Source organism: Falco punctatus (genome assembly GCF_963210335.1).
Source record: "Falco punctatus genome assembly, chromosome: 9".
NCBI classification, from domain to species: Eukaryota; Metazoa; Chordata; class Aves; order Falconiformes; family Falconidae; genus Falco; species Falco punctatus.
The window spans coordinates 41,354,011-41,374,315 of record NC_137589.1 but is presented as its reverse complement, the minus strand read 5'-3'; the positions used below and the strand labels follow the sequence as shown (position 1 = coordinate 41,374,315).

The window sequence follows — 20,305 nt, the reverse complement described above, 5'->3', positions numbered from 1 at the left end:
CCAGTTGGCAACATGAAGAGCTTTCCTTTATGCCTCACAGACACAAAGCAGAGAGAATGACAGCTTCCTTCTCTGTGAGAACATGATCTGCATTTTCTGATCCCAAGTGTAAAACATTGCATTTGCTTATATTAAAATCTAGACTGCTAAATTAAAAAAAAACAAACACAAACCCCCCAAAACCCCCAAATAAAGAAACCAACTCTTCCCCCAAACTTACGAGATCAGCCACTCTATATAACTGTATTGTCCCTGCTACTGAAAACCTTCCCAATTTTTGTACCACCTGAAACTTTTCTGTTCATTGGTACTAAGTCAAGAAGAGCCCTCTAACAATAGTTTACACATAAACGTCTAACTTGAATTTGGAATCTGCAAATGTACAGCAGCATGCGTAAGGATGAGGCAGCTGCACTAAAATTGTTTTTTAAAAATTTTCTGCTAAAACACAGCAAAAAAACTGTTGTAAAAATCAGGCATCACAAACATTTCAGAGTCAAATTCCCTTCTAATCACTAGACATCTGAACAGAGTAAGCATCAAATCCCATGAAAAAAAAAGCATAATTTCATACTTTTTATGAAATGGATTGATTTTTTTCCATGCCTCCAAGGCAAAGGTGTTCAGCTAAGTGTAATTGTCCTATGAAATAAATCCAACCTGGGGCTGCCAGTGGGACTTTGTTCAGTATTGTTACTTTCCCCATGTTATCATCAAGATCAACTGTATGAATTTTCTTCAAAGTTCCAATTTCATTTTGATCCAGAAATTCAGTACTGAGTAGATGTGCAGAAAAATTTTTTACAAAGTCCTATTTTAATTCAGGTGATACCTAAATATTTCAGAGTTGGTAATTTTGAGATACATGACTAGATAAGTGTATACATGTGAAACCACTGTACTACGAATAAAGTTTACGCACATTTAATTAATTGTTCCCCTCTCAATGACTGTAACAAATGCTCCTCATTCTCCTTCAAGTTTCCCCCCAAAAACTAACTACCCTAGGAAAAGGAAGAAGAAACAAATGGACACAGAGAACACTAACGTGTGAACATAGCAAGAGCAATCAATTAGCTGAAACTCAGTTTTATTTAAAGCTTTCTTCCCTCCATGATCTCTGGACACAGATATAGTGGAAAAAATCCCTGCCTGTCTCTGTTGGTTTTAGTCCGGACATGGACATCACTCTTCATACACTCCAGACAGGAAGAGTGCAGAAGACATACTGGAGGAAATGACGTTGGCCCTCCACAGGGATACAGAGAAGGGACACACACAAAGCACACAACTCTATAAAGCAGACCCCATGTACTTATAGCTGTGGTTATGTACCTCCCCCATGTTTGGGTTCCAGCACAAGATCCGGTTGTCTTTGGCGCTACTCAACAGCAGTTCAGGGTCAGCCTGGCACCAAGAGACAGAGAGAACTCCCCTAAAATAGATGAGAAAGAAATCAGTCATATTTCATAGCCCGCCCACTCTCCCCCCCGTCGACAAGAAAGCAGCATGCACCATCACTTAAGCTTGGAAATTCTAGTTCTCATGCTTACCCTCAACCCAATTCACCTGCGAAACAAAGCAGGCCTAGCAAAAAATCATAGTTCTCCTAAGCTGATGTCTGCCTTTCAAAGATGGAGATCCTTGAAAAGGCAATACAACAAGCAGGCCCTCACCTTGTGTGCCCTTCCAGCTGGCTCAGCGGAGAGGTAGCAAAACGCAAGTCCCATATTTGGATCACTGGCAAGCGGTCATCCTCAGAGGAAAGGACTAGCTGGGTTGCAACTTCTGGATGCCAGGCCATTCCTGAGCAATGCATCTAGGGACAAAAATAGCATAAGCTGAAAACTCAGCAAAGCGAGCTGGCAATAGCACAAACGGCCCAGAGCCACATCATACACCACCAAGCTGTCTGGTGCAGTTGGCATACTGGAATGAAACGATGCCATCCAGAGGGACCTTGACAGGTTTGAGAGGTGGTCCCATGCAAACCTCATGAAGTTCAACACGGCCAAGTGCAAGGCCCTGCTCATGGGTTAGGGCAATCCCAAGCACAAATACAGGCTGGGTGGAGAATGGATTGAGAGCAGCCCTCAGGAGAAGGACTTGGGGGTGCTGGATGACGAGAAGCTTAACATGACCTGGCAGTGTGCATATGCAACCCAGAAAGCCAACTGTACCCTGAGCTGCATCAAAAGAGTGACCAGCAGGTCAAGGGAGGTGATTCTCCCCCTCTGCTCTGCTCTCGTGAGACCCCACCTGGAGTACTGTGTTCAGCTTTGGGGCCCCAACATAAGGAGCACAGAGACTTGCTGGAGCGAGTCCAGAGGAGGCCACAGAGATGAACAGAGGGCCGGAGCACCTCTCCTATGAAGACAGGCTGAGAGAGTTGGGGTTGTGCAGCCGGGAAAAGAGAAGGCTCTGGGGAGACCTTCTAGTAGTCATCCAGTACCTAAAGGGGACGTACAAGAAAGCTGGAGAGAGACTTTTACAAGGGCAGGTAGTGATAGGACAAGGGGCAATGGCTTTAAACTGAAAGAGGGCAGATTTACATTAGATATTAGGAAGAAATTCTTTATTGTGAGGGTGGTGAGACACTAGAACAGGCTGCCCAGCAAAGCTGTGGATGCCCCATCCCTGGAAGTGTTCAAAGGCCAGGCTGGATGGGGCTTTGAGCAACCTGGTCTAGTGGAAGATGTCCACCCAATCGGCAGGGGGTTTAAAACTAGTTATCTTTGAGGTCCCTTCCAACCCATGCCATACTATGAGTCTGCACTTAATTCGCCTAGAATGCTTGACATAAAGCAAGTCTAGCAATGTCTTGCTGTGGGAAGCAACTGCTTCTACCTTCTCTACACATCAAAAAACCCACTAACCATACAGAAGTTAAGGACTAGTTCAAAGCTGACCTAGGAAGACAGCTGGGATTAAAACACAGGAGGCTTCTCATAAATGAGCTGCAAACATAAAAATTGAATGCAAGATTGCCCCCCCTTTTTTTTTTTTTTTTTTTTTTAAGAACAGCTAGGGGTCTCATTTCTCCATTTCATTAGGGGAAGAAAAAAATGAGAGGTGCTTTGATGCTACAGCTCCAAGAGAACCAGTCCCAACAGCTCCCACAATAAAACCACTTGATCCCAAGAGCCTGTGCCGCTGCTTTGCAGTCACATGTGGCATGTTGTAAGCCAGTTAGAAACACAGCCCTTCTGTCACTCACTCTGTTGCTGTGGTCACTGACTTTGATGATAGGCTCATTCTTCCTGAGGTCCCAAACCACAGCCTTGCCGCTGGGGTGAGCGGAGGACAGGATATGCTGCACCTGCCGATTCCAGGACACCACACTGATGTCTTCATGAGGCTGCCGAGACAGGATAGGCCACACATCCATTATCCCCATGCTGAGGGAACACTAACCACAGGATTCTGCCACTAGGTTAACAACAGGGTTTGATGATATATAGATTCCTCTCTTCAGTTACTGGTCAACTAACTGGAAATAGCAGCAGAACTGACCGAAAAAATTAGGAAGCATGGAAAGCCCTTTACTCAGAGAGTACAGTGGACAGTCAAATTCTAAGGGGGAATGTCACCTGAAAAAGCACCTTTGCATTTTGGGAGCAGGTACTGGACTCTGCATTGGCCAAATGTGTTATAAATCAGTCCAGAGAGAACTGCAGCTGAGAGAACACAGACGCTGACCACCACTCTTGTGATGAACTTCAATGGAAAGATGACCTGGTGCAACATTTCAGAAGTACAGTGAGATGGAAAATGATGAAGCATTCAAGGCAATTGTCATTACTGTATCTACCACAATGCAGAAGACAGGCAAGGAAATAAATGGGAGGCTTACTGAAGGAAAAACTTGGCCTGGCCTGCTTTTAAGCAAGTTTACTATAATTTTTCCTCTTTCAGGACTTGATCACCCTGAATAACATAGTCAGCACCAGATGACCAGAAGCTTCTTCCTCTTCAAACTCAGGAAACATTATCTGGGAGTAATAGCCAAGATGTATTAAATGGCTCACTGGTTCTGCTAGGGATATTACTTTCATGAGATATGAAAAGCTTCAGCTGAAGCCTGAAATATATTCATTCCTCAGAGAAGGTCCACTAAACCTTCTTAATCCATCACACATGCCCCAGCTGGATCACAAGATAAACTGGTCAGTTACTTGATTCAAATCCACAAAAAGCTTATCCATCCATGCAAAGTGCATCCTTCCAGAGCTTGTCAGTCTACCTCCCCTCCCTTTACAACACTCTTTCCATCTCCCCAGAATGAAGGCGATCAGTCACTTCTGATTCATCTTTCCCCTGACAGACATCAAGGTCATTCTCCCTTCACAGACTGACTAAACCAGGATGACTCTACACGCTCACATATAAAACTGCAGGGGTACTGCCCAGAGGAAAACTCATTTACCTGTGATTTAGCCCCTGGAGTCATAGGCACACTAAAGTTATTCAAGTCCCAGATGAAAATTTCAGAATCATTGGCTCCAGAAGCCAAGAGGTTACTCTGCAGAAAAAAAGAAAAGCTCAGCTGAGTTTCCTGCTTGCAGGGAAAGAGGATGGATTGCCTAAAAATAAATGCAAGCAAAAAAACCCAGAGTCTTCCAAAGTCGGATGACAGTTGCCTTTCACAGCCACTGGTAAGCAGAAAGATACTAATCGGATTATAAACCAAGCACATCTACGGCCTCCATACCTTCAGCTGTACCATGGTACAGACCTGTTTAAAATACGTCTAGCAAGCTACATGTGCAGGTGGCTGCTGTTACTCATCATGGAACTCTGCCACATGCCTAGAAGCCACTGTCTCTGGCCATTTAAGCCTTTGCCCTGCATTCTGGCACCAAGGGCATTTTTTCTGAGAAGACGCAGGCTTCCCAAAAGGGTCTGTGGATTGTTTTCTATTTGCCTTTGTACTACCACAGGAACCTGTGTCCTGTTCACTACTTGCTTATGTTGCAGTCCTTTCAAATGTGACTAGAGCCCCACTGAATTAAACACCAACTGGACAAATTAAAAAAAAAAAAGTTCTGATTTCAAATTGGTAATGATCTAACATGTAACACTATTACAAGCCACAGTTTTACAAAGAGGTAAAAAGCTTGATCAAGGTCATGGGGGAATTCAGTGGCAAAGCTGTGAAGAGAGCCCAAATCTGAGTTCCAAACCAGCTATCACAACTACCATGCCTCCTGCAAGTTAAAAACTGTTCCTTCAGTTTAGAAATCTCTATACATAAGGGAAAAAAAGTGCATTTTTTAACATGAAGGTTAACTTTCTTTTGGTTCTAAGTATCTTAGCGTTGCATACCTGGAAAGGGTTGAAGTCAAGAGCTCGAACAGGACCTGAATGCTTCTCTGTTTGCCCAATCACAGGCTCGCTCTTTGAAGCCAAGATGCGGTGCACGCTGTACATCGTCAGTACACCATTATCCCCTCCACCAATGATCACTCCAGAGGATTCTGGAGACCCATTTCCAAAGTTACCCCAGATCAGCTTATGAAACCTAAAAAAGAAGAAAATAAGGCTGGCATAGGCCACAATATCTGGTGGAAGTCAGAAACCCTCTGCATTACCAAAAACCACATCCATGTTCTGACCTATCAAATATATCCATCAGTGGGCACCTTAAATAACTGTTTCCCTTTTAGGAGGACTGTGGCTCTTGCATGCAAAAAAAGACAGATGCTTTCTGTCAAAGATGCTTAAAGGGAACTCACAAAGGAAGAGCTTATCTCTGTTTTGTTTAAAACATTTAGGTCATAATATGGGATTTGGTGGGTGAAATCCTCTAACCTACACTATACAGAAAATCAGATTAGAGGACTATGTGCCTTCCTTTCTAGAGCTGTTACCTGAAAAATGTTACCCCCTTTAAAATTTGCTAGTTAGAGATGAAGGCTGTGTTTTACACTGGGTGTAAATGTCACCCACTCTGGTGACCCTAAGCAATCACTTTGTATAAAAAGCTGGAAGGTGATTTTCACTGTGCCTCTAGTCTATTGAAAATCATTAGCCCCAGCAACTTCATATGACACAGAACGACTCTACTGACTGACTACCACAGAAGTCCTTTCAGATATCTCCAATGGTCCAACTGCTCTACTTTTACACCCAACATGATCTGTGTAAACAAAAACATTCTGTTCTTGAAAACCCGAGGTTAATTGATGCAAAAGATCTCTTTATACCCCAAACCCATGATTTCCTCCTCTCCTTTCTTGTATCGGAAAAGCCCTTTACTGTTCCACTGATTGATACATTAGTATGAGTCCCTAGTACCTGTTTGAGGCAGGAAGCGTTCCTTTCTGCTTCAAGTCCAGAGAGGGATCCCTGAAGTCAACCTCAAATATTTCCAAGGTGGCATTTGTACTGAAGGATGCATCCAGTTGCTGGGCAGATGTTCCTAGCAGAAGCACAAGGGCAACACAAGTGGGCACTTTTTTCAGGAACATAAGACACAAAAAGAGCAAGGCACTGGAAACCTATTCTTCAGAGTCAACACAACCTTGGTACCGTGCCTGTTCGAAGGAGGACATGTCTGATATATATATATATAGATATAATTCAAATACCCTCTTCCAAGCAAGCACAGCTTCTGATATTAAGTCCTTATCTAAATTACAAATGCAGTTACATCATGAAATCCAGCTACAATTATGATCCCAAATACTCCTGTATACTGCTCCTCAACCATGATCAGGTGTCTTAATAAGACCTTCTAAACTTAGCCTACAGCTAAAGTTCTTCAACCTTAGACAAACTAAACACGCCCCAACGACCCACAGAGCGCTAGCAGTCACACAGTAGTGGCTTCCTTCCCTCTCCCTAGCCTACAGAATAAAAGCTAAAAATTGATTTAACATTGCCTAATGGGACACTGCCAGGCAAATAGTCACCCAGTTACAACAGGAATGCTTTATAATTGCCTATGGCATGGAAAGTGCCCAGGAGGCTATTAAAAAGCAGTTCCAAGTTATAAAATTGTGCAGTTTCTGATCTAAAGCAGACTGAAGCCAAGACCTTTGGTCCAACCAAAACTCTGGTCTTTTTAGAGGAACTTGAAATAGACTATCTGCCCCAAAAAGGGTAATGTTGTTTTTAAGGCAACAGTTGACATTTTGTCACTTTTTTTTGACAGTCAACCCTGAAAAAAAAGAATCAAAACAATATGGGTGCTGCACAACCCAGGCAGAAGACAAAGCTGACTAGTTCTCATGTTGGGCAGACAACTGTGGTGGTTTGACCCTGCCTAGATGCCAGGTTCCCAAAGCTGCTCTATCACTGCCTCTCCCCAGCTGGACAGGGGAGAGAAAAAAATAACAAAAGGCTTGTGGGTTGAGATAAGGACAGGGATGACAGGAACATCACTCAGCCACTACCATCATGGGCAAAACAGACCGGACTCGGGGAAAATAGTTTAATTTATTACCAATCAAAATCAGAGTAGAATAATGAGAAAATGAAAAGTCTTAAAACATCTTCCCCACACCCCTCCCTTCTTCCTGGGCTTAACTTCACCCCCAAATTCTCTATCTCCTCCTCCCCCCCCCGAGTGGTGCAAGGGAACAGGGAATGGGTGCTTCGGTCAGACCATCACAAGCCGTCTCTGCCACTCCTTCCTCTGGGGGAGGGCTCCTCACGCTGCCCCTGCTCCAGTGTGGGGTCCCTCCCATGGGAGACAGTCCCTCCATGAACTCCTCCAGCGTGAGTCCTTCCCACGCACGGGCTGCAGGTTCTTCACACACTGCTCCAGCGTGGGTCCCCCCACAGGGTGCAGCCCCTCAGGCACAGACAGCTCCAATGTGGGTCCCCCACGGGGGCACAAGCCCTGCCAGCAAACCGGCCCCAGCCTGGGCTCCTCTTCCCACGGGGGCACAGGTCCTGCCAGGAGCCTGCTCCAGGGTGGGCTGCCCCACACTGTGGGCTGTGAAGGGTCACAGCCTCCTTCAGGCATCCCCCTGCTCCGGCGTGGGGTCCTCCACCAGCTGCAGGCATATGTATCTCTGCTCCACCGTTAACCTCCACGGGCTGAGGGGACAGCCTGCCTCACCATGGTCTTCCCCATGAGCTGCAGGGGAATCTCTGCTCCGACACCTGGAGCACCTCCTGTCTTCCTGTCCCTCCTTCTGAACTGATCTGGGTGTCTGCAGGGCTGTTGCTCTCACACGTTCTCACTCCTCTCTCCCTGCTAGTGCAGGGTGTGTGTGTGTGTGTTTCCCCTTCTTTATATGCTATCCTAGAAGCACTACCACTGTGGCTGATCAGCTCACCCTTGGCCAGTAGCAGGTCTGTCTTGAAGCCAGCTGCCACTGGCTCCATCTGACACAGGGGCAGCTTCTGGTATCTTCCCACAGAAGCCACCCCTGTAGCCCCCCTGCTACCAAAACCTTGCCACACAAACCCACTACAACCCAACCCATCAGTTCCACACAGTTCCACAGTCATTTCCACACTAAACTCATCTACTGCTAACTCAGTGAACAGGCCAGCTTTGTGCTTCAGGAAATAAAATCACTGTAACCATTAGCAAATAGTATCAATAAAATGCAAATGTAAGGTTTTGCAGAAGTATTGAAAATCGAATGTGAACTGTAACAGGCAACTTTAGGGAGAAAAGGTGTCTATTATTTGATTGTCAAACCATGTGATAATGGCTGAAGACCAACAAAAGTAAAAGTGAGCTTAAATGACATGACTAGAATGAACTCCCCCCTGCCCCCACCCCCTGCCATACCAAGTATGTAGCCTTATTTTGTTTTCTTTTTCATAGCACACAGGTGTTGGGAGTTCATACAGACCTAATTAGATCCAAAAAGCCACATATTCACTGTTTAAAAAATCATTGGCCTTAAAGGTGTCAAAGTTGGGTATAAAAGTAATCCTCTACCAGTCACTTATTAAAAAAAAAAAAAAAAAAAGGCTGTAATGTTTTTGGTATATCACTTATAAGTTGAGATATTCCCAGCCTTAGTATTAAGGTGGGGATTGTTGAAAGTTAAAACCAATGTAACTGTACATAAAACCTCTCTGTGGCTCATACTTGAATATTCACAAATTGTAAAGAACTGTACCTGTTGCTAGATAAATGGGGTGGTTGTTTGCTGGACTCCATGCCTGGGCAGCTGTTCGCTCAATTTCCTTTAGCTTCATTTTCTAGACTCTAGAAGAAATTTGACACAGTGGTTAGAACAGCCAGATAAAATCAATACGAAAATAATCACACCAGTAACAAAATAGCCCCCTTACCAAGATATCACAAGAAAAAATTGCTCTTAATACAGAGAAGTTACTTGCTACTTCCTGAGGTAGTGAATACAGTTTTACTGAAATTAATTAGGGTATTTTAGAATTCATTAAAAGAACAAAACAAAACACAATTCCAACAGTCTGACCCTAGATCTCCTTCCACATACAGCTCTCTTTTTCGTATACCCCAATTACAGGAGAGTTTTAGAAAAAGGAAGGGGATCTAAATTAAATGACATACTCAAGTTTTCAGGCTGGTTTAAATCAGCTGCAGAAATTAATTTAAACAAATTATTTGCAAAACACTAGTTGCTCTCTCTGAACAAACCAATGTCAGTATCTACATAGGCAAAAAGAGAGCAGAAGGAATCTCAGGGCAGGCTAAATTCCAGGCAGAAAAGTGACGTGGCAAGAAAAAACAAAGTGCAATGCTATCATGTGCCAATTCAGTTACTGTACTTTGTTCTCACTCCTCTGAGAAGCAAAAGGAAAAAAAAATCATTTGACTTTCTGGTTGAGTTTGTAAATGGTAGGTGAGAAGAAGTGATCCAGAAGTAACTGCTGGGTTTCAATCTCAGCTCTAAACCCGATTATTTTTATTTACTCTGGATAGATCCACTGACACCTGTAAAATGGGAATACAATTTCCCCTTGAGAGAGATTAGTTGGGTAATAACATAGCAGTATAATTGAAAGTCAAACATCAACAGCAGGCAGCCAGGATGCTACAAAATTGAATATAAATACAAATTATTGTTCCACGTAGGATCCCATTCTTGCTGAGGAGAAAGCACACAGTTCCTCTCCATCTCAGACCATGCCCAGGCCTTCTAGGTATGTCAGCAACATAAATGATGTGTGCACATAGCATTCACAGGCTAGTGGGGTCATTCTTATCAGCAGTACCTAAACCTTTTGAGCTTGGCCGCAGTGCAGTCTTTTAACTTCAGCTAAACAGCGCTCCTAAGGAGGCACTCAGATGATACCATGCTGAATAAAGCAAAATTGTCAGCAGGCAGCACAGCAAAACACTCTGCATCTTGCCAGCAAACTGTGATTAACCTCTCCTGATTACTTGACACTGCCTGCATTAGCCAGGCTGACGATTAAACCACAGTCTGCATCACATGGCCTTCTGTTCAGATGCAGGGCTACAAGTGTCAGTGCTTCGCAGTTTGGCTGTACTCAGGCCACGGTATGGATGTTTATTTGTAACTAAGTTCATAAAGGTAGCTTGCTGTGGCCAGCCTGCTGTCTGGCCAAACCATCGAAAAACCCAACAGAAAAACCCAACAAACCAACTCAATTTTGAAAAAGCCTTCTGTCATCTTGTGGCTTACATGAAATTATGGCCTCCTGAGGCCCACACAAGGGGAAATCTGGTCAGCATTACCTCCTAGCTAATAGCTCCACATCCTTTTTAGGGTTTCTTCACCACCACCAGTCAGAAGACAAGGACATCCTCCCTCTCCTGCATGCACCATCAGCATATGCTGTTTGATTAGAATTTATTTAATGCTTTTCAGCATTCGCCTGCAGCAGTATCTCCCAAAGCTCAAACTGCCAACTTAGCTGAGGTCCAGAGGAATCTGAACAGAACTTTTGTACAATAAAACAAGTGCAACTATTTCCTCACTCAGCCTAGGAACAGAGGTAAACAGGTCATATCATCATCACTATAACAGACCTCTAAAAAGCTTACTTGCCAATCTTCCAGCACATATTTTGCAGGGTACTCATTAGAGCTACGCCACATTCTCTCTGCCAAGAAGCTTCAGCACCTACTCATCTGTCTCGCATACTAGTGCAAGAACACTGTCCAGGTCTCTTCCCTTCATTGGCAGAGGAGAATGAAAATATCCCCAGGAGGAAAGTCAGGCAAGCCTGCTAGCAACAGCCTACTGCACAAGGTACTACCTGGCTTCACTGATGTGGGGAAGCAGGACAGCTGGGATGTTCCTTACCAGTCCCTTTCCTGCCTCTTCTGCCTCCAGTTACAATCCATCAGCTGTAGAAGCTGGCTGTACATACAGGCCTCACTGCTTCTTGGCTTTTGAGAGGGCAACTCCCCTGCAAACATTATTAGACAACAGCTGAGTCCTCTTCCCTCTAGTAAATTAACCATCACAAACTGAGCCAGGTGAATGGTACAAGCTCCCACTCCTCACCCTCTGTGTTGGGCTGACTGCACAGCTAGCAATATTTGCATTTAACCTCACAAAAAATGTGCAGAAAAGTACTAATCAATTGTCCAGCTTTTCTTGTAAATAGGGCATTTTGCAAGAAAGTCAACATTACTGTTCTCTTTTCACAAACTTAAGTCAGGACAGAACATGAAGGTAAAGTGCTGTCCTGGTTTCAGCTGGGATAGTTAATTTTTTTTTTTTAGTGGCTGGTGCAGTGCTGTGTTTCGGATTTGGTCTGAGAACAGTGTTGATAACGCACTGATGTTTTCAGTTGTTGCTGGTTTATGTTGATACTAAGTCAAGAACTTTTCAGTTTCTCAGGCCCTGCCAGTGAGAGGGCTGGAGGGGCACAAGAAATTGGGAGGGGACACACCCAGGACAGGTGACCCAAACTAGCCAGAGGGGTATTCTATACCATGGGATGTCATGCTCTGTGCATAAACTGGGGGGGGAAATTTGCTGGGGCCTGCCAATCATTGCTCAGGGACTGGCTGGGCACTGGTCAGCGGGTGGTGAGCAACTGCACTGTGCATCACTTGTTTTCTTTTCTCCCTTCCCTATGGATTTCATTCCTCTCCCCTTCTGCCTCCATTTCATTATAACTGTTATTTTTATTACTTTTATTTTATTTCAGTTATTAAATTGTTCTTATCTCAACCCTTGAGTTTTACATTCCTTTCCAATTCTTCTCCTCATACCTCTGGCTGAGGGGGAAGTGAGTGAGTGAGCAAGTGAGCAACTGTGTAGTACTTAGTTACCAGCTGGGGTTAAATCACAACAAGTGTCTTGATTGCTTTCCTATGTCTAGATGAGTCACAACAAGCAAGGCGCTATTTAGAGTGGCTCAACATCAAAAGAACTGCAAAAGTGCTGGATTATAGGTAACAAGTACACAGTGTCCCTGGTCCTCAAGGTAAAGCAGTAGTAGTGCCAACAGACTTGAGGAGGCCCACAGGAGATACACAAGAAGCCAAAAGGTCACAGTATCACTCCATCTCTTAAGCACCTCCTCCTATCAGTCCAGCTCCATTGCAGATGAGGTTCTGCAGGGATGCAGCAGCACCTTCTTCTTAAGTCAGGTGGGCTCCGAGTTTGGAAGGGAAAAAAAAAAAAAGCCTGATTTGCATCATACTCTTAGAGAAGTGATCCTTATATACACTGTGCATGTCTGTACCCAGGACAGGACTCACGATCCTCAAAGCAGGAAAAAGCCCTTCCTTAGCAACCTCTTGTGGCTGCCCGAGAAAAATTCACAAGTATTGAACTCTTCTTCCACAGGAGAATTTTTAGGGAGACGTTGCCACCTGCTGTCATCTCCCAAAATAGCACCTAAGACTTCTGAGAAGGCTCACGCTTTTCTCAGGACCTCTGATTAATCACGACAATTCCTCCTCCTTCTACAGACACCCGATTACAGCTCTAACGTATTAACGAATCCCAGCCCCAAAGGGCGTCGCAGGACAGCAGTGGCGTTTCCCCGCAGCCTCCCCAGCCACGGTACCTTAGGAGGTACCAGTGCCTGCACAGCCAAACCTAGCAGGTCAGAGCACCCCGCACCAGTGGGAAGTACACAACTGAGCAGTGACAAGTAAAAGCACACGTTCTCAAATCATGGTGGACCATGCAAATAGGGCTGACAGAGGCAAAAATTCCTCACCTACATTAATGTGAAATACTTGTGCCTTTAGAGTACTCTGTAAAAGATCATGGTGGTTGTTGTATCAGTTGACTAACCCTCACAGCTGCTGCAATAATCATCCCTGGTATCACTCTAGGGAGGCCTTTTTGCACCACTCGAACACTGCCAATCAGAAATCCCCTCCTACTGACTTTCCCAATTCCCCTCCTGCCACTGGGCACCCAACCGTTTCTCTTCAACCAGCTCCTGCCGATACTGGGCTTCCAGCACAACATGGCACATACAGAGCCCACAGCCTGACCCCCACCCTAGCTAAAGGTGAAACTCGGGCAGAAGAGACAACACTTGTCCAAGGTCACCCAGCAGCCACTCTTGAGAGCTGAAAAAGTCCTCTCAGCCACGACACCGCAGTTAAGACACAAGCCATCCCACCAGCCTCCACCTCACGACATCGATCTAAAAATCGCTGTCCTGCCCCTCGTGCTGCTCCGACGCTCCTCTCGCAGCTCCCCAGCGCGCTGCAGCCAGGCTGCTCTCGTAAGTGCTTATTATAAACCCCGATTACAGGAGGCAGAGACGCTAATCCCAGCTAATCGTCAGTGCTTGCAAGGCGGGGCGGTCGCAGGGCAGGGCTCTGCGCGCTCCTCCATGACAGCTCCCACGGAGCACAGAACTCCCCGAGGTCTCCGAGCGCTTTCGGAAGCACCGCCCGGTGCCACGGCCGGCACCGGCGGGAGCGCACACAGGCGGGAGGGCGAGCCTAGAGACCACCGGCCGCGGGCAGGCGCTCAGCTACGCTGGAGGCCTCGCCGCGGCCCAGCTCAAACTGCGTCGCTCCCTCCAGGTGCCCCGCTGCCCAGAGGCCGGCCCGCGGCAGAGGGAAGCGGCTCCGGGGGCAGGGACGGAGCCATGGCACCGGGGGACGGGCAGGATAACAAAGGACACCGGGCCAGGGGGGATATGGGGGTGAAAGGGCCCAGCCCTGGGTCGCAGCAGGGCCGGGCTGGCCCCGGCCGGCCCCCTGCCCTCCGTGGCGGGGCCGGAGCGGGAGCGGCCGCTCGCATCAGACCGAGCGCAGCGGGCGAGGGGATGCGGGCGGCCCTTACCGGCTCGCTTGCCGTCCCAGCCGCTCCGCGACCCGCGCCCGGACGGTTCCCGCAGCGCAGCCCTCACGACGGTGGCCGCCGGGAGCCGAAAAGCCGCCGCCGGCGGAGCGCCGCCCCCAGCCCCGCCTCGCCCCCTCCGCGCAGGCGCCAGCTGGTCCGTTGCGGGGGGGCTCCAGCGCCGCCGCTGCGCTCCGGGGGCGTGCGGGGCCGCGCTCGGTGGCTCCCGACGGGGTTCGGGGCGTCCCTCCCTCAGCCGCCGGCCGCCCTTTCTGGCCTTCAAGTACCTGAATTCGCTCCGTGGCTGGTCCGACAGGCCCGCGCGGTAGGAGCCCCGCAGGCAGGGCCGGGCCGGGCCGGGCCGGCGCCCCTCTCGCAGCCTGCCTTGGCTGCCGGTTTAGGCTTTCCTGAGAGGGCATGCAGCAGGGAAAGGTGCACAGCTTAGGGGTACGCTTTCCTAAAAGCATTTTAGTTGCCAGGGAAAAAAAATAACGCAGAAGGACCCAGACCTCCTTCCTTCAACTCTTTCTGTTTTGAAAAAATTTGCCTGCGCCACGAACCCCATTTTTAAGGATTACTGTGCCATATTGCCAGCCCAGCCCTTTATGCCTTCCACATGAAGAAAAACATCAAGTTACAGTTAGGGAGGGATTTCGTGCTGAACTCCCCAAAGGAGGCGGCAGCCACACGGGGTGGGCCTCAACCCCCCTCTGCGCAACTGCTGCACTGTTGTCTTACATGGCAACATAACGCATCTATTACTGCTTCGATCGTTTTCATTTTACTGGAGGACTCTCACAACATCGCATATGGTGCTGTCACGTAACTGCTGTGGAATGGGAATTCTTACTCGAAGTAGTAACTAAGGAGTGTTCTCTCCTGCATAATGCTTTGTAACAGAACTCAGTTTCAAGGCCCCTGCAGCTCAAAAAATACTTGAATGACCCTTCTGGGGTAAAAATCATCATCCGTAACTTACAAGAAAGCATTTCCGTAACTAGAAGGTGACAGCTTACAAAAGCCAGGAGGAATGGTGACTGTTCAGCACCTCCAGAGAGGTTAGTTTTAGTTACACAAATACTTCTATCTCCTAGCATGCAGTCACATAATTCCCTTGAACATACACCCTTGCAGAGAACCCTGCACAGAGCTGAAGCTAACTGCCCTTTAGAATCTGGGGTTAAAAATCTTCATAGATTGAAAATTCATTAATCAGTCTTCAAATATATGCTTCTCATAAAGCACGAAACTCTGAGTCGTGACAGAGTGTTGAGAACAGAGTACAACATCCAGTTTATAGGAAGCACCCAGAAGAGCCAAGCCCTTAGCCTCCTGTGATCACCCACTCCTGCAGCCAAACAGCAAGGCCTAAGACATAGCACAGGGGAGCTTAAAGAACTTTCACTGTAGATCAGTACTGAAGGCACCGTCTCCTCCAGTAACAAGGGGAAAAAACTTATGTTAAAGGAAGAGTGGAGCTGGACAAATCTAGTAGCTTAATTTTATGTCCAACTTTCCCAAGCAAACTGCTGATGAAGGCACAGGAGGCCCTAAACCAGTGGTTTGCAGCAAGACAGGCAGACTTCATGGGTCAGACATAACTCCAACCCTGGAGGACAAGCTCAGGCCATACAGGAGCAACTTGGGCATCTGTGCTCTTGGACCAGAGCCCATGCACAGTAGAACAGGACCGACAGTTATTCATGTGGTACATGACTCCCGAGCACCGTACTTGCCAGTCTGGTTCTGCCCATCATTTCAGATTAAATAATGGCACTCCAGTTCACCTCCAAGCAGGACCTGCAACAAGCCACTTGGTAACAGGCAACACCTCCTACACAAACAGGCTTAGCTAAGGAATGTTTGTGCACAACGTGCATAAACTAGAAGCAGTTTTAGGACTACACTCAGAACTTTGCCCCACTGATACTAGCCCATTTAGAAAAATAGCCGAAGGTCATTCGATTTCATTGGCCATTGTTCAGTCTTCTCAAACCAACAGCAGACAACTAGCACAGTAGGTATCATCGATATATTTCACTGAAGTTAGTGGTTGAATGTTGAAGAACAAGCATTAACATATGCCACAGTGAACAGTTAAGATGCCATCCCCAGCAGAATTGACACAGGAGAAACATAGCGCTTCAACAACTTTCAGATTTCATAGTGTGTCACCACTGGTGGCTCTTTACTGGGGTCTCCTCCTTTCTCCAGATACAGGTCATTGAAGGGATATTGCTTCGGTCCCTACAAGGAGCAAGAAAGAATGACAAATTCACCATATTTATCCAAGCAAATAAAGGGGCAAGGGGAGAATGTCTCATCCCATCCCACCCAAGTCAAGGCTTGTCATTTAAGACTTAAATTTGTATTTCTTAAGTGCTTCAGCAGGAGTATTACAGTACAAGGAAAGTAAATTCAGAGATAGAGTTCCTTGTATAAACTCATGTCCTTCAAAAAAAACATCAGGGTGGTCTGGCATTTAATGTCAACCAACAGTTCATCTCGTTCATCTCACAGCACAGGGATAATGTATTGCAAAAACTGTCTGTGTATTCAGATGCATTTTTTAGGAGTACATTTCAAATGATATAGACCATGAGGTATAACTAAAAACACAGGGCAAGAAACAAGATAAAGCATCTCTCTTGAACAGATGCACACAGTGAAGGAGAATTACTAGATCAAAGAAGGGATACTGTAAGCAGCACAGCTTAAAATTAGTTGCCTGTGAACAGGAACTCCTCACTATGAAACAGAACCTGTCAGCTGAGCCAAATCAGTTAAGAGAACAACTCAGGCTAGATGAGGCTGCGTTGGTCCATCCCCTGCCAGCAGTAGGGGTTTGCATTCATGCTGATCATGCAGCTTCAGCAGCAAGAAACACAGCTACTTCTCCCCCCTTTATACAAGGGTGTCACTCACCACAGGCCTGTAAGATGGGTAGATCTCTCCAAGACCAAACATAATCAGCATGGTACTCAAAAAGACAAGGAAGTGTTTGCGCATGATGTGCCAGGCAACTGGAGTGGGGGATGTATCAACACGGTTCCGAATGTACATGTCAAAGTCCCAGTGCATCTAAAGAACAAAGAAAAAACACTGCATGTTTACCAACTGTGCTCAATCTGCTTTTATCAAGGAAGAAGTGCTTTACAGCATGCATGAAACTCCCAGAAGCTGTTTCATCTCTACCCCACAAGTGGAGATCAAGCCTCAGAGGAGGCAAGTAATTTACCTACAGTCACAGCAAGTTGTCACTTACACATTGGTGTAACTCAGGACTTCAAATTCCATCCTATGCTTACACCAGACAATATGCTTAATTTTAGGATACCAGCAGCTTTTATTTATATACATAATCACCCCACCTTAGATTTGTTCCAAGCACTGTTGAAAAGGCATGGTATAAACTGACACCCTCATTTATGGAAGTTCAGTCACATATCCAAAGAGAAGTAGCAGTGTTATTTCAGAGCAGCAGTTACCTTGCCACTTAGAGGCTGGTTCCTCAGAACACTAAGAGCACCTGCTACTGTTGCTCTGTGGCAACAGCCAGGCTGGTAGCAAGCCTGACTGACACACAGAGGTGTTCAACCTTCTGCCTTTAAGTATACATAGCAAAGTCCCAAGCACGTTCTACCTATAGCCTCCCTTCCCATTAATGAAAGCAGAGAACTCATTTACAGCTCAAGCACTGCCTCTAGCTCCCCAGCTTTCCCCTCTGCACAGAGCCATTTGCTGTCAAACCCAGAGCACTAGACTGAGCAGAACCCAGCTGCCTGAACAGAGGCATCAGCTGACCCCTGGAATGCACCAGCATACTCCACCTGGCCCCTCACTGCCAACCCCCTGCAAGGGCACCTGTACAAGCCTTACTGTACTGTACCAAGCACCACAACAACACCAAATCACCATGGGTTTTTTCTTGTGCTTTTACAGTTGTTACATGCCCTTTGCTGTGGTACGCATGCTATGATGCTCTGGCATGTTTATACTATATATCACATACACATGCTTACATAATCTCTGCTTTTAGTCATGAGAGCTCAGGTCAATTACTAAGTTCAGTAGTCACAGTTAGACTGCAGTCATTCACAGACAGACTCCACACTAACTGAAAAGTTACTCCTGACATGGAGTATGAGGAACTTAGATTTTGAAAGTTAACATACATGCTCTATTCACCCATTTCTCTTACGGATATCTTGCAAACTTTCTTCAGAGAAAACCTCCCTATTTTTATTCTATCCCAAAACAACCCTGGAGTAATAAAGCAGCAATAGGCTACTTCCATTGTACTGAAAGGACTTTACTAAAAAACAGCTTCTTTGCTAAATCATTCTGAACTAAGCTCTCTTACTGAGTTCAGATCAGGTAAAGAAAATGGAGGAGACTTTCTATTCCTACAGAGAAACTTAAGTTTGTAAAGTCTCCCTCCTCATATGTAAAAAGGCGTCAACAGTCCTCAGCACTTTCAAAATATTTACACTGATGGCCACAGCCTAACTTTCCCTCCGACTGACTGTCCCTGCTCACATAGGCAACACACACCTGCACTTGGCGATGCAGTTACACAAAGAATTAAACAGAAATCACTAACAAGATGTGCATGTTATTGTTTAGTAACAGTAGCATTGATCGGCAGCTTGAAAAGTGCTACTAGCATTCCTACCGGCTCTCCCCAGTTATGCCTCACGTCTGGCTGGTCCCACTGGTACCAGGGGTCTCGCTCATGAAAAGACTTATTAGCAAGCTTAGGATAGTCACCATACCTGTAAGAAACAGATAAAAAAACCCAAACATACAAGAAATCTATATTAATGTAGATATGTTTTATAGGAGACACTATAGGACAGGGCTATGGAAATCAAAGACTTAAACATTACCTTGGTTTTATAGCTCCTATATATACAACATTTTTAAAATACATACATGCAACGAGCACAACGATCATCACTGTGATACCAGTTACTGTAACAAACAGCATCCCTCAAAGGGGGCTTTTTGGGCTACACTAGCTGGAAGAAAACACAGGCTTAACTGAAGTACAGAACCCTAGCTCTCTTGCACTTTGCACATGTCAAAGTATTTTCCAACATTTAAACATCTCCTGAAATCTTTATTCCAGAGATTACTTCAGTTCATCCCTCTCAGCCTTGCATTACAACAGCCTTGCATTACTATAAAGTCTCTCGTACAGTATTTTATTCACGCAGGCCTCCAGCTCATTCCATTTGTTCCTGTTATAAAACTCCGATGTGTGCCTTCAAAGCTCGAAGCTCACGGCACAGCACCTCTGGGCATCGGACCGAGCCTGCCAGCGCCAGCCCGCAACGCGGAGCTGCGGGCCTCGGCCGGCCCCGCCCGCGGGCACCGACACCCCGGCCGCTCACCCAAAGCCATCGTCGGGGTAGGGCTCGTAGTCCTCCACCCGCATGTTGTACTTCCTTGCAGCGGCTGCCCGCTCCTCCGGTGTTCGTGGGTACGGCCCAGGCATCAGGTTCTTGGTCGCCTCCGAGGCTGGGGGGAGAGCCACGGGGCAGCCTGGCTGTGGGCCCGCCGGCAGCCACGGCCAGGCCGGGGAGGTCGCGCCACCCCAAGGGCCCCGGAGCCACCGGCACGCCGCCCCCCAGCCGCCGCCGGCCCGTCGCCACCAGCCGCCTCGGCCCCGCCGCCCTCCAGCCGCCTCGGCCCCGCTGCCGGCCCGCCGGCCCCAGCAGCCCCCAGCCGCCCCGGCCCCGCCGGCGTCCCGCCGCCTCAAGGACACCCGGCCCCGCCACCTCAAGGCCTCCGGAGCCACCATCGTCCGTGCCCCCCGCTCCGTCCCCCCGCTCCCTCACCCGCCCGCGCCCCCATGGGCGCCGCCGCCCCGGCCCAGCCCGGCCGCAGCCCGGCGGCCGCCCGCCGCCAGAGGACACCGCGCAGCCCGGCCGCCGCCATCGCCCCGCCGCGCAGGCGCGGCCGCCGACACACAGAACCCCGCCCGAGGCGCCCCTCCGTCCGCCGGGCCCCAGCCACCCCGCCGCCGGGGCGGGGCTGGGGGGCCGGGGCGGCGCTCCAGGGCTGCGCGGCCGCCCTCGGCGCGTACCGGTGTTACCGACGCTGGTACC

General features: G+C 47.4%; 2 protein-coding genes across 12 annotated transcripts in view; both read right to left on the bottom strand.

The window, feature by feature from the left end:
- SEC31B (SEC31 homolog B, COPII coat complex component) overlaps positions 1-16,072 on the bottom strand; it is a 39,987-nt gene extending 23,915 nt beyond the window's left edge. For 7 of the 11 annotated variants that reach the window (XM_080400945.1, XM_080400955.1, XM_080400952.1 and 4 more), the window contains exons 1-8: positions 14,196-16,072; positions 9,090-9,178; positions 6,298-6,421; positions 5,326-5,521; positions 4,427-4,522; positions 3,218-3,358; positions 1,677-1,819; positions 1,336-1,435 (exon numbers count right to left, since the gene is read on the bottom strand). In XM_080400945.1, the coding sequence (XP_080257071.1) occupies positions 1,336-1,435; positions 1,677-1,819; positions 3,218-3,358; positions 4,427-4,522; positions 5,326-5,521; positions 6,298-6,421; positions 9,090-9,168 (879 nt within the window). In that variant the 5' untranslated portion in view covers positions 9,169-9,178; positions 14,196-16,072. Of the gene's footprint in view, positions 1-1,335; positions 1,436-1,676; positions 1,820-3,217; positions 3,359-4,426; positions 4,523-5,325; positions 5,522-6,297; positions 6,422-9,089; positions 9,179-10,657; positions 11,183-11,228; positions 11,335-12,456; positions 14,136-14,195 lie in introns of those variants that run through there. The other 4 variants (XM_080400949.1, XM_080400948.1, XM_080400950.1 and 1 more) reach the window with 4 other exon arrangements.
- A 137-nt stretch (positions 16,073-16,209) lies between these two features.
- On the bottom strand, positions 16,210-20,196 carry NDUFB8 (NADH:ubiquinone oxidoreductase subunit B8). Its single transcript, XM_080400962.1, has 5 exons — positions 20,036-20,196; positions 19,589-19,715; positions 18,868-18,967; positions 17,118-17,273; positions 16,210-16,439 (listed from the first exon to the last, which is right to left on the bottom strand). Exons 1-5 carry the CDS (start codon positions 20,133-20,135, stop codon positions 16,347-16,349), a joined length of 576 nt encoding a protein of 191 aa, XP_080257088.1. The 5' UTR covers positions 20,136-20,196; the 3' UTR covers positions 16,210-16,346.
- Positions 20,197-20,305: the final 109 nt, after the last annotated feature.